This window comes from Microcebus murinus, chromosome 25 (genome assembly GCF_040939455.1).
Source record: "Microcebus murinus isolate Inina chromosome 25, M.murinus_Inina_mat1.0, whole genome shotgun sequence".
Lineage (NCBI taxonomy): Eukaryota > Metazoa > Chordata > Mammalia > Primates > Cheirogaleidae > Microcebus > Microcebus murinus.
Genome location: NC_134128.1, coordinates 15,219,308 through 15,232,454, shown reverse-complemented (window position 1 = coordinate 15,232,454; position 13,147 = coordinate 15,219,308). Strand labels below are relative to the sequence as shown.

At 48.7% G+C, this 13,147-nt stretch overlaps 1 protein-coding gene across 2 annotated transcripts in view; it reads right to left on the bottom strand.

Moving 5' to 3' along the window:
- Nucleotides 1-12,872, bottom strand: part of CCDC3 (coiled-coil domain containing 3) — a 69,881-nt gene extending 57,009 nt beyond the window's left edge. For both annotated transcript variants that reach the window (XM_075997698.1, XM_012765702.3), the window contains exons 1-2: nt 12,378-12,872; nt 9,842-10,016 (exon numbers count right to left, since the gene is read on the bottom strand). In XM_075997698.1, coding sequence (XP_075853813.1) covers nt 9,842-10,016; nt 12,378-12,736 — 534 coding nt within the window. In that variant the 5' untranslated portion in view covers nt 12,737-12,872. The remainder of the gene's footprint in view (nt 1-9,841; nt 10,017-12,377) is intronic.
- Between the last annotated feature and the right edge of the window lie 275 nt (nt 12,873-13,147).

Here is a 13,147-nt window from a genome sequence, read left to right as displayed (position 1 = left end):
CCGGAAAGCGTTTGTAAGACAACGAGCAGCGCCTTCTAAGTTCTGCCATAGTGTCCCTAAATGCACGTGGGTACCAGTGTCCATAAAGCTTCTCAAAGGAAGAGAGTAATTCCACCCTCCCGTGGGCTCGTAGCTGGTTGCAATGCAGACAACTATAGGATCTGAAGCCAATTTCCTTGCACAGGTCTCTCCAGAAAGCACGAAACCCCGGGCATGAGAGAGACATATTTTCAACACAGACTGGCTAGAGACCGACGCAGTGACCTTCACGGAGGGTTTCAACCCACCAGTTACACTGAGGCGGGCAGCCTGAGGTCTCGGGGCCACGTGTGGCTTTCTGGATCCTTGAGTGCGGGCTTTTGACTGAATCCAAACTTTATAGAACAGATCCTTTTCATCAAGGGATTTCATAAAGCTCAGATTCGGTTGAGGGGCTGCACTTGGGGGTCTGGAGGGCCACATGTGGCCTTGAGACCGAGGGTCCCCACCCCTTAAGCACTCGCAGGGCCTTCCCAGTAAAGACTTCGTGGCAGCTTTCAACTACTAGGAAAGGATTTATTGCTCACTCCATCAACCATGTTAATATTTCATCATTAGCAGGTTCATGAAGTTCCTACTGTTCATGTTTAGATGTGGAAGACAGGAGTCCTGTTCACTCAGAGTTTCAGATAAATACTCATTAGAGACACAGCTAGAGTGCAAACAGGTTTCATCTTCTTCTAGAACAGCAGGGCAGGGGAACGACCTCAGGGCTGGGCTCGTGCATGGACGGTGTCAACTGTGTGGTTTAAGGGACCCAATGTGTCGTCCAGGAACGAAAAGCTGTTTTCCCTGCTCCTGCTAGAAGTGCCTGTTCCACTCACATTTTGGGGGGTTAAGGCATCAAAGCTTTCAACCGTAAATGTTGATGGAGAGAGAATGAATTGTGCTATTAATACCACTGGTTTTGTTTTTGGTTTTGGTTTTTTTTGAGACAGAGTCTCACTCTGTTGCCTGGGCTAGAGTGCCATGGCATCAGCCTAGCTCACAGCAACCTCAAACTCCTGGGCTCAAGCGATCCTCCTGCCTCAGCCTCCCGAGTAGCTGGGACTACAGGCACGTGCCGCCATGCCCGGCTAATTTTTTTTATATATTTTTAGTTGGCCGGTTAATTTCTTTCTATATTTACTAGGGACGGTGTCTCACTCTTGCTCAGGCTGGTTTCGAACTCCTGACCTTGAACGATCTGCCCTTCTCAGCCTCCCAGAGTGCTAGGATTACAGGCATGAGCCACCTCACCCGGCCCCACCACTGGGCTTTAAGACGTTTAATCCGAATTATACTATCCAATCAGCTTCCACTGTGCAACAGAGCTGTGGGTTGCATGACGCGGTCAGGAAGGTGTTTGGGACGCAGAAGAAACCGTGGGGACTGGGGAATGGGACAGAGAGCAAGAGAGAGAGAGAGAAGGCGGGGCTGGGTGCAGAAAGGCAGGGGCCGACCTGGGGTCTGAAGGGGAGAACCAGAGAGGAACCAGACAGACAGACAGACAGACAGGACATCAGATGGCACCCAGGCCAACCTGGTCTCCAGGCACAATGAGACCCACTTCCCTGAAAACTGGGGGATCCACCCTTCTCTCCAGGCTCAGAATAAAGAAACAGAAAGAAGACCCTTTCATAAGGCAAATAAACCAAATAATTTAGAGATCCCCTCAGGGGTTACCATCTGGTACCATGCACGAACGTCCCTTCCCTTTTATGTACGTGCCGTACACATCCACCTGTTCAGTTCAATGGACTCTCGGTGTGACAGTTTTGCTTTACTATAAAGCTATGACAATAGCCTGTGCACTTTTGGAATCCTATTGTTAGTTTCTGCTAATATTTTTAATAGTTTTATCATTGACATGATTATTGCACGTAAAGTCAAAACAGGAGGCCACGTGTGAATAGTTCCAGCTGTGAGCGGGGCTCTGTTTCCCTACAAAATCCTTTTGTGACATTACACACGAAGGGGTTGGACTAGACAACCCCTCGGGTCCCTTCTGGTCCTGACATTCTTCATCCCGTGTCTGCGCAAAATAAACTGACTGGCCTCACGTGCACTGGGTGATCTCTGGGGCCCCCAAGCCCCCAGAACATGCTGGAAGCATCTGCTTAGACGCCCAGGGTAAGCATGGCTGTGCCAGGTGTCACAGCTGATTTAACTGAAAGAAAGATGAGAGGCAGCCGGGGGAACTGAAGCTTGACAGCACCCCCGAGGGTCTGTCCAGCGCCAGCTGAACTCGTCTGGGGAAGACAGGAGACGCCCAGGCAGTGTTTGTTCTAACCACTGCGATCGATCCCCAGAAATGTCCCCACGGGGTCTCTGTGACCTCCGTGCGTGCTGCGAGCAGGCAGAGCTCAGTCTGCTGTCACCTGCCCGATGGGGTGATGGGTGAGGCAGAAATGAAGGGCCCCCAGGGAGGGGAGGTGGAGGAGGAAGAAAGGGTAAAAGCAAAGACTCCGTCCCCTTCCCCAGGGAAGTCCGCATGAGCGGAGATGTCCCCAGGGAGCGCTCGGACGGCAGCAAAGGCTCTGCTCCCAGGGCAGCGGGGAGAGAAATGATCATTTCTCACTTAAAACCACAGCTTTGTGGCTGCAGAACCTACGAGCCTCTCATGCCTCTCCCCTGCCAGGACACTCAAGCCACATCCAGACCCCATGTCCCATGGGGACAGTGAGACCCGAGAGAGGATTTAATTGGCATAAGCAACTGCAGGAGACTCCGGGCACGGAAGTCAGAACTCTCCATTTCCCAGCCCGGGAGAGAGACTCTCAGAATTCCGTTTCCTTCCTCTCAAAGTTAACATCTCGGGCTGGGGCGCATCTCCATGGTAACAGCCCGGGAATAAGGTACCCTGGGAAGACGTAGGGGCAATGGAAGCGTGCACTCGGTCACGCACACGAGCGCCCGTGCAGCTAGCGCCATAGGAACACGCCCTGTGGATTTCACCAGCGTCATTCCCTGGCTTTGACATTGAACTACAGCTACACAAGACATGAACAGAAAGGAGGACGGGCCAGGGGTTCCCAGGACCTGTCTGCGCATTTCTGCACCAATGCCTGTGAATCTATAATTATTCCAATGATTTTATAAAAAAAAAAAGTAATAACCACAAAAATGCAAACCAAAAACCTATAGTATAGCAGTAGTCAAGGTTTAAGATAAAATAACTGCGTTTCAAAGAAAACTTATTCAATGGCCAGAAAAAAGAAACGACAGCCTGCACGGTGTAGTCACGAACCCTCACGGCTCCACGTGGCAGGACATCTTTTAGCGTGAGCTGCCCACACTCAGAAGGAAGTCGGAGCGTGGGCCGCCTGCCACTCGGCTCTCCTGTCCTTTGACACGAGCGTGCACTCGCCTCTGTGCCTTCCCGCACGCGTCCCTCCCCGATCTGAGCCCACCACCTTCTCCAACAAACCCTTCCCCTCCAGGCCTGGCAGGAGTATCCGTCTTTCCATGTGGGTTGATTGTACGAGAGTCACTCGAGTTCAGTTCTGTCACATTCCCCATAGCGCAGTGCTCAAAAGTCCCCGTGGGAGGAATAGAGCCCCGTCTGCCTCGAGATCTTGTGGGGACGCAAGGAGACCCGAGACCCACGACATGACGTCTCACACGTAACCAGTACTCAGTCCTTTTTAACATGTTACCTCAATTGCTTTTGTTTTTTTCATTACAGTGCCATGAACTCAGCACAATAGGGACAATTAGATCCAGTTCACAGCTAAGGAAACTGCACACAGAGGGGTCAGGCGACATCCACAAGTCACCAAGTCAGTCCGAGTTGGGACCCAGAACTCCATTCTCCAGCCCCACCCAGATGCAGATCGCTGCCTTAAAACTTCATTTTCAACCAGGCGGACTGTAAGTGAATTAAGGTGCAAATGTTCCCAAAGGAAGCATGACACTGTGTGGCACAACACGCGGCGCTGGCCGACATGCCGGGGGTGGCCCAGGCCCTGTAGGAAGAGGACACAGCAAGAGCGTTAAAGAGTGGGGCTGTGGTCAAGGACAAATCAGTGGTAAGAACACAGGAAAAGCTCCACTTCGAAGATGTGCCCCGAATCCAGCTCTTTCTCTCCAGACCCACTGCCACACCCTCTGTCACTCTCGCCTGATTAGTCTCCTAAATGGTCTCTCAGCTTCCACCACGTGGTGGTGGAGAACGGTAGAAGAGGAGGTGCTGACCGAGCCCAGTGCTTAAGGATGGGTGCATTTCAGGGTCTGAGCGCAGGGAGGTGCATGGTGGCCTCAGTGGGGGGGCCCAGAATTTTGGAAGACCTGGGGGCCACCACATTAGAGCAGCAGCGTTCAAAGTCTGCAAATTCTTAGGGTCCCCAGAACCCTTTCAAGCAATCCGTAAGATCAAAACTACTTTTGGAAAACTACTAAGATGGCGTTTGTGTTTTTCACTGTGTCCGTCCACACTTGTGTACTGCTGGCGTGACAGCAAAGGCGAGTCACAGTGCTGGCCACTTAGTGCCAAGCAAAGCTGTGACACCAAATCACATTGCATATTCTTCATTGCATATTCTTCAGGGCCGTGTGCTGGCAGAAAAAGACAAAAAGCCAGTTTAATTTAATAATGTCCTTCGTGAAGTGGCAAAAATTATTAATTTTATTAAATCCTGACCCCTGAGCACCTAGTTTTCATGCATACTCTGAAGAAATGGGTGGCACGCATAACGCACTCTGCTGTCTACCAGAGAAAGACGGTTGTCTCAAGTCCTGAGCTCAACTGACGGCTTTCTTCACGAAACACTTCTTGCTTGAAAGAATGAAGTGACAAACTATATTTATTCCAATTTCAGTATTTGATAGACATTTTCTTGAAAATGAAAAAAGCCAGCCTGTCACTTCAAAGATGACAATATTTGTTGCCAGTGATGGAATTTGAACTCTCAAGCAAAAATTAGAATTTTAGGAAAGTTGCCACTGTGAGTTTGACAGCTTCCCAATGCTTTCCTCGTGGGATCAATGGTGATATTAACGACGAGGATTTTGTATATAATAAAATCTCACCACATTTGGAAGATGTGTGTAACTCCGTAAACTAGTATTTTCCAAATGGTGGATGCATCATGTTATAAAACCAATATGGGGGGGAAAAAAAGAAGCCATTCAAAGTACAAGATAGACCGATAGACTTTCATGTAAGAACACAAAAAGTTCATTGAGAAAGGTTTCAGATTCCACATTGCAACTTTTAAGAAACTAACATGTTTGAGTTTGGGGACAGTATCAACGAAGAATGAATATAGAGGAGGTGGCACTTAACAGGTGCTCAAACACTTGCTGAACAAAAGCTATAACCCTCCTTCCCTACAGAGTAAATATCTTTGTTCTTGTCCCAGTGGTCTGTGAAACCCACCTGTCCCAGCACACTCACACGGACACTTTTAAATCAAATTGTTCCGGGGCTCTCAATGGAAGATCTGGATGAACCGAGTTCTGATTTTCTTGATCTATTTGGGGTTCAAATCTCACTCTTGAGACTACAGATGCTCTCTCCCATTCCTCATTGCTCTTGGTCATCAGAAAATAAATACAGTTCATTTATATTCATCTTTCCTGTATGTTCTACCCAAGCTTGGCTAGAGTGAGTGTCGTGGTGTCAGCCTAGCTCACAGCAACCTCAAACTCCTGGGTTCAAGCAATCCTCCTGCCTCAGCCTCCCGAGTAGCTAGGACTACAGGCATGCACCACCATGCCCAGCTAATTTTTTCTCTATATATTAGTTGGCCAATTAATTTCTTTCTATTTATAGTAGAGACGGGGTCTCGCTCTTGCTCAGGCTGGTTTCCAACTCCTGACCTCGAGCAATCCTCCCACCTCGGCCTCCCAGAGTGCTAGGATTACAGGCGTGAGCCACTGTGCCCGGCCACTCCTACTGATTATAACTAAAAAAATCTCTGCACATTACACAAAAGTAACTATCTGAACTCTGCAAAGTGAACAATTAGAGGCAACAGGGAACCTAACTCAAGGGGGCCGAGTCACGGAGCCACGCAGCAGAAACCGCAGGAGAAATCCTGTGTTTCTACCCAGAAGACTGAGGGCTCCAGCGTAGGGAGGAAACTCTTGGTTTTCATCTTTTTTTTCCCCACCCAGTCTAGCCCTCAGGCTATATATATGGAAATGATACGGGAAGATCTTCTTTTGCATAAAGGAAAGTGTAGCAAAGTGTGCACGGTGTGTTGCCATTTGTGTCAAAGAGGAGGGTAGTAACACATGCTTGGATTATTGTTGAATAAAAACACTCACTGAATGTTCACACAAGAAACAGTAACAGCAACTACTTGTTTGGAGGGTGGGCAGGAACCAGATAGCTGGGTGTCAAAGGTGGGAGAGAGACTGCTGGCTGCCACTATATATTGTCAGATTTGGGAACCCACAAATGTTGCATTGTTTATTATTCAGTAAACTATTTCTTTAAAAAAAAAAAAAAGCGCTCCCTGCAAAAAACCCAGTCAATTCTGTCGAATGAAAGTGTGCATGGTGGCTTCCTCCTCCACCGTTCCCATCTCCAACACGCCCTGCACTGTCATTATGCCACCACTCTGCCACAAGATGTTTCGGGACTCCCTCTAGGAGGCAGCAGGAAGCTTATTTACATTTTCAGAATATGTAGTTTCTAATACTTTCAAATGCTCAACTGACAGTGATAAACCCTTCCATCACTCTTTACAAAGTGCTCAAACGTGTGCTCTAATTAGGTCCTTATAACAAACCCCGGACAGTTGATCTAAGCCACATTTTATAAATGAGAGAACTTAAGTTCTGAGAGATTAAGGGACCTGCCCAAGGTCATTCCTCCAGAAATGGCAGAGCCAGTTGACATCTTCCAATGGTTTACATTCCTTCTAAGGCAGCTGAGAGGACAACTCCCCCACCGTCATTCTTCCCAACTCCAAAAGAGGAAAGAAGAGAACCATTGCAAGACCTTCACAGATTTCTTTTTTCCCAGTCCCATGACATTTTTATGACAGCCTGGTGTCACCATGGGTCAGTCCGGGGCTTGGTCCTACGGGACAGTCCTGGCAGAGAGGGAAAAATATCCAGCTTCTGTTTTGACTGTTCCACTTGCCCAGTAGGAGATAAATGAGGAAGGAAAAATGTCTTTGGCTGGCGTGGAGAGAATCTTGCCAGTAAATCTGGTGGGTGCTCCAACGAGCCAAAGATATCCCCCCAAGTCCTATTAACACCGTGACACAGAACCAGAGAGACACTGAACACTTAGTAACACTACTGATTTCTTGGCGACTTTTGAAAAGCAAGATCGTGTTGCTATTTACTGACGTGTGGGTGGGACGTTTGAAGACCGAGATACCCCAGAAAGGAACCAAAGTGTGGGAGGACTTTCCTCCCGAGGACTGAGTTGAGCGTCGCCCCCGGGTGTGTATCGCAAAAAGTTTCCCTACATGAGATTTTCCCTCCTGTTCCATCTCTTCACCTCCGAAGCGATTCCAGAGTCCCAGGTTCACCTGATCCTCCAAGATACATAAGGTTGAGAATTATCAGCCACGAGAATGAAACGTACCCTTCATAACTAGTCTGAGTCCACTGTGCATGCTCAATGCAAGCTCAGACAGCCATAGCATCAACAATAGAAAACACAGGAGCTTGCTAACATGCCTGCACGATTTGTAATCTAAGACACAGCACGTAACACAAGAAAGGCTTTTGGAAAAAGTCTGGGGCTGTTCAGATTTGCTCTCAGAACATTCGAAGGAGTCACAAAAATCTAACACCTATTGCTACTGGAATTTTTTAAAGGTAACCTGACCAGCAATTCTGATCCCTCCTAAGGTCAGGGGGAAAATGTTGACTGCTTCTGACATAACATGATATATTTGTCCTGGGTAGGATACATAATTTGATACCTTCCCACAGAAAAAGAGAGGTTTTAGTTTTTCTTAAAGAAGAAAGCAAGTGACTGTTAATAATTCATCTAACTCTGAGATCATCAATTCACAACTGTTTTAATCACTCCAGAGAATATTAAAAAAATAACTCGGGGAATGTCACAAAATTCTTAAAAGTAAATTTCATTTTGGTTTCAAATTCAGTTTTAAACTAATGAGCTCATTTGATTTAGCTCTGATGTGGTCCCTTTCCGAGCATGGAATAAAAATGGAACGAGCAAAGGTCTGGAAAACTGCGGGGTACCTCAGATGGAACTTCTATATTTGGCTACATGGCAGCTCAACAATCTGGAACAATTATTTTCCTACCCTCGAGTTTTGACTCTTCCTTGGAGCACGGAGCACTCCCACACTTTGTTATCTAAGACATCAGGGTGAGTAAAGGGAGAGGGAAAAGGATTTCTCCCCAAGATCAACATCTGACCAACAGAAATAGATCTGCATTCACGCTAGAATAATTCTCCACGGTCCTATTGTTCTTTTTTTTTTTTTCAAAGGATGGAAAAATCTAATTCCAGAAAAATGTTAATAGCTTGATTATGTGACCAGAGGGCTAACAAGTTACATAACTTAAGATTTGGGGGCTACGCTACTCAAGTATTTTTGGAATAATATCTACTCTTGACATAAATCTGCTCTTATCAAGGGTCTAGTTATACAGACAAAGCTGTCTCAGTATGGACAGCCAAAGGGCCAAGGCTAAAAAGGTTGCATTTGGAATATACTAGGCGTGACTCACGCTTGAGATACTCAAGCTAAGACTTGGTGGCTCCATTTCTGCATATTCCTGTAGGCAACAAGCAAAGATTAAGAAGTAGGGGGTGGGGACCAACCATGTTGGGAGCAAAATGTAGAACAGGTGTTCAGAAAATTCTGGCAAACCATGGGGGAGGGGTTAGAAAAGTCTAGATTGCTGTCAGTAGGGAAGAGCTAAGGAAGGAACTTCTAACGAGCACTTGAGCATGCACGAGGCCTCCAGGGGCCAGGGAGCCCTGAGCAGAAGATGAGGACATTTGGCAGAACAGGCTGGGCCAACCCACCAGACAAGAGAAAGACACTTCCCTCAAGTCCTCTGCGCATGGGTGGAAAAAGGGAGCCCCCTAATATATGCAAATTGGCTCATTAACATACACACTCACTGAAAGTCCTTCACATGTTACCCGCATCAGAGCTCGCTCCAGCAGTCTGTCACATAGCCCTAAAAATGTCCCTGATGGGGGACTTGGAAAGAGGGACCACGATCCCACTCACAGGCTGTGGAAAATTTTCCCCAAACTCTGCCATTTGGCCCAGACTGGCAGATCCTTTTATACCTTCATATCCCAAATGATCCTGACCCCTACATCCCATCACCACCTTCGCCACCCTGCACCCCCACATCTTAACAACCATAGTTAGGAAGCGCAGAAGTGTTCGCTATGATGTTTATTTTATTTCATTTCCTTGGGGACTTTTTCTTTCCTCGAAGACCCTTCCTCAGAACTCTACACTGTCAGCGACAGTCTCAGTGGCCCGCAGGTATTGCACGCTTACTACTCCTCCAAGCACTATGCTAAAGGATTTACATATTGAAATCATATTGCACCAGCCCTGTGATATAGACGTTGGCATTTTCTCAAAGGGGAAACTGAGGCATAGCGGGCCAAGCTTTATCCCATCTTGTTCCCACACTTTATGAAGAACCAACCTCTTATCAAAGAGTAAAGCTTCAGGAATCCAAAGTTTACAAGCAGTGTTTTATAACAGCTGGGAAGGAAGGAGGGAGAAAGAATAATACTCTTTGGTCTGAGCTTTTGGAAGAGGATTCTTGACTCCCTTGGTCACAAAATTCCTACAAGATGTAGCTATTCTATTGTTTTGCTGTGGCACAAGGTCCAGCCAATGCTTACCCGATTGTCCTCCTGGATCTCCCAGTCACTGGAGAAAGTCACTAGCTGCTGTCCTTGCGAACAGTTTGAAAACTGGAAGAGGCTGGAAAACATTCTTCTGTTTTCTTGAGTGTCTGGAAAGATGGCATCTTGGAAATTGACACCGTGAGGCAAGAGGTTATAATTTTCATCCATCCTAATGGGGGAGAGGAAAAAAAAAAAAACAAAAAAACAGGGATGTAGACTAGACAGCCAGGGGTGTACCAGCTTCAGTAGACCACTGAGATGGGCTTGCCAATATCATGGCAATGTTTCGCATGGCTGTCATTAGAGGAGTTACTATTTGTTTCTCTGTCTTTCCCTACTTGAGTCTATCCTAAAGGTTTTCAGAAAGATGAATTTGAGCAAAGTAGAGGCACAAGGTGTGTGTGCATGCCTGTTTGTCTATTTGTGTCTACTCCAAGTCCCTCAAGTGGCCTTCCTTCTCATAAACAGAGTGTTCCTTATTTCCTGGTGAAAGGCCAGCTATAATGACCTGGGGTTAAGTCCTGCCGCTGCTACTTATCTTCTATAAGACACAAAACTAATTTCTTAATTCTTCTAAGCCTCGGTATTCCGATCTGTAAAAAGATGATTATAATAGTACCTACTTCCTTGGTGGTAACATAAGGATTGCAACAGAAAATGTAAGTAAATAAAGCCCTTGGCAGAAATTGAACGCAGTATAAGTGCTAGTGCATGTGTTTACAGAGCCCAGTGTGAATCACTTGTTGGACTGATCACGTCGGCAGGAAAAGGAGAGATGGGAGTGGCACTCCAGTCCAAAGGGGACACGTGGGGCCCACCAGGAAGCCTCCACTGCCACTCCCCATCCCCTGACATTGACCGGAGCCTCAGTGGTCCCAGAGTAACAGAGGAGGGATAATTTCTATGCAGTTGTTAACACACTTCAGGGCAAGACAGCCCCATGAAATGGAAACCCATCAGACTACTGTGTACCTCTATAAATCTGCCCTTTCTGTAAATAATGTTAGAGCAAAAGATGAAAGAGTTGGCTGACCGCTACAGAGCCAATGGACAAAATCATATTTCATGATAAAAATTTTTCAAAAAATAATGTCTGTTCAAGTACTCAGGGTTTTTTTTTGTCTTTTTTTTTTTAAATGAAGTTTGTCATTGGATAGTTTTATAGCTGGGTCCACAGAATTTTTCCCAAATAAAAACATGAAAAAAATCTGAGTTTAAGTTTCTCTGTATCAAGAAGGGCACTCTCAGTCTTTGCTGTTGTATTTAGAAACTATACTTTCCTGGCAATTAAAAAAGAAAGAAAGAAGGAACAACAACAACTTAGCCTAGCTAAACCACTCAAGTCAACACAAAGCAGGACGCGTATTCCAAACTTAGGCTTCAATATGGAAAACATGTGTTGCCATGAGCTTACGAACACCCTCTCTGTGGAACTAACTGTTTTCTTTCCCAGAACTACGTGAGCTAAAAGTGGATCTGCAGACCCAGGGAAGATCATTCCAAATATCCTCCATGTGGCTTCATGAAAAGGCAAAACTGAAACTATTACTGATTGCAACAGCTTTGCATTGACTCACTATCTTGATCTACAGGTTGGATTCCATTTTGATGTTTCTCAGTTGTCCTGTATCACCCCCTGATTCAACTGAAGACAGCTGATGAATTCAGGGCTCTACCTGCTGTTCTCTATTTCAGATTCCAGTAGAATTCACTAGTCAATAAGAATTGACAGAATTCTTACGCAGATGTGCTCCATCTTGGCCACAGGCCAACTTTCCTGGAACTTCGCAAGACCGCAGGGGCCTGGAGTGAGGACTTCCTGCACGATTCACTTCTACACTCGTCAAATCACTGTCACCCAGGGTCTCACCCCCAGCAGAAACCGCCCCCTCACCGCAAACCTTGGCTGTTTGCAATAACCTGGCAGCTGGCATGGGACAACGAGGCAGGAGGACAGCAGGGCTGCCTTCCACACCCTTCGCGTCTTTGCATTTCAGTGGGTGGGAAGAGGAGCCAGGGGACCGTCGTCCAGCCACTACCCTGCACCAGTGCTCTGCAGGAGCGCCTGCGCTTTAGTCTCAACCAGCCTCACGTCTTTCTTGACGCAGGTTCTAGAAAAGGTGAGAAGGAACTTGCTCAAAATCACGGTTAGGAAGGGCAGAGCCAGAGTGCCAAGGACAGACCGATTTCCAAGACGGTTTTTCTCACCGTCCCAAACTGCTCCTAACGAGTTGTTAGAAAGATGATTAAAGCGGGTTGTGGGAAAGCGCTTTGGGCTTTTTTTTTTTTTTTTACCTGCGACACCGTTCTGCACGCGCAGCACCGGAGTCATCCTTTGCAACAGCCTAGGCCCGGGGTGGCCAGGGTGTCTGCAGAGTCGTGGGGCCGAGCAGGGAGAGGGACAAGACGGGGGAAGGGGAGGAGCCTAAGGCACGTGGCCACTCCCGCGGCCGCGGGGGCTCCCACCTGGCTCCAGGTAACGGCGACCCCGGGAGGTCGCGCCAGGAGGCGGCGGCGGCGCGGGGCTCACCTGAGGAAGAAGAAGTAGGAGTAGTCGGGCACCACGGTGTGGGAGTGGCACGAGAAGTAGCCCAGGCCGGTGAGGTTGAGCCTGGAGCCGGCGGGCACCTCCAGCATGCTGCCCCACGCCTGGTCGCACAGCATCTCCACCTCGGCCGCGTAGAAGAGCGCGCCCTGGCCGGCGTGCGGCTGCCACGGCAGGTGGTTGTAGAGGCCGGGCGCCTCGGGGTGCAGCGCCAGCACCTTGGCGTACACGATGGTCTCGGCCAGCTCGGCGCGGCAGCCCTCGCTGAGCGGCCGCCACTCGGAGGGCAGCTGGCAGGCGCGCGCGGCCAGGCACAGCGCGGCGAGCAGCAGCGGGCGCAGCATGCCTGCGGCGCGCTAGCCCCGGCGCATGGCGGGGACGCGGGGACCCGGGGGCCCGCGGCGCCGGCCCGGGAAGCGCAGCCGCGGGGCTCGGCGCGCCGCGCTTTAAAACGGCCACGGCCACGGGACGCGCCGGGCGCCCGCCCCCTGCCCGGCCCCCCGCGCGCCGGGGCGGGGACCGAGTCCTGGCTGCCCCGCCGCCGCCGCCCGGCCCTCCCCTCCCCTGCCCTCCCCGGCGCCCCGCTGCGGCCGGGTCCCTGCTCTGAGCCCCGCGCAAAGCTGGCTCCGAGCGCCCCGCACCCTTAAAGTCATTACCCCTAATTTGCATGATTACCCCGCGTGGGTTTTGTATGCGGTTCGTTTAGCGTCAAAAGACACAGACATCGAATCTGACTTTATCTCCCCAGAGATTAA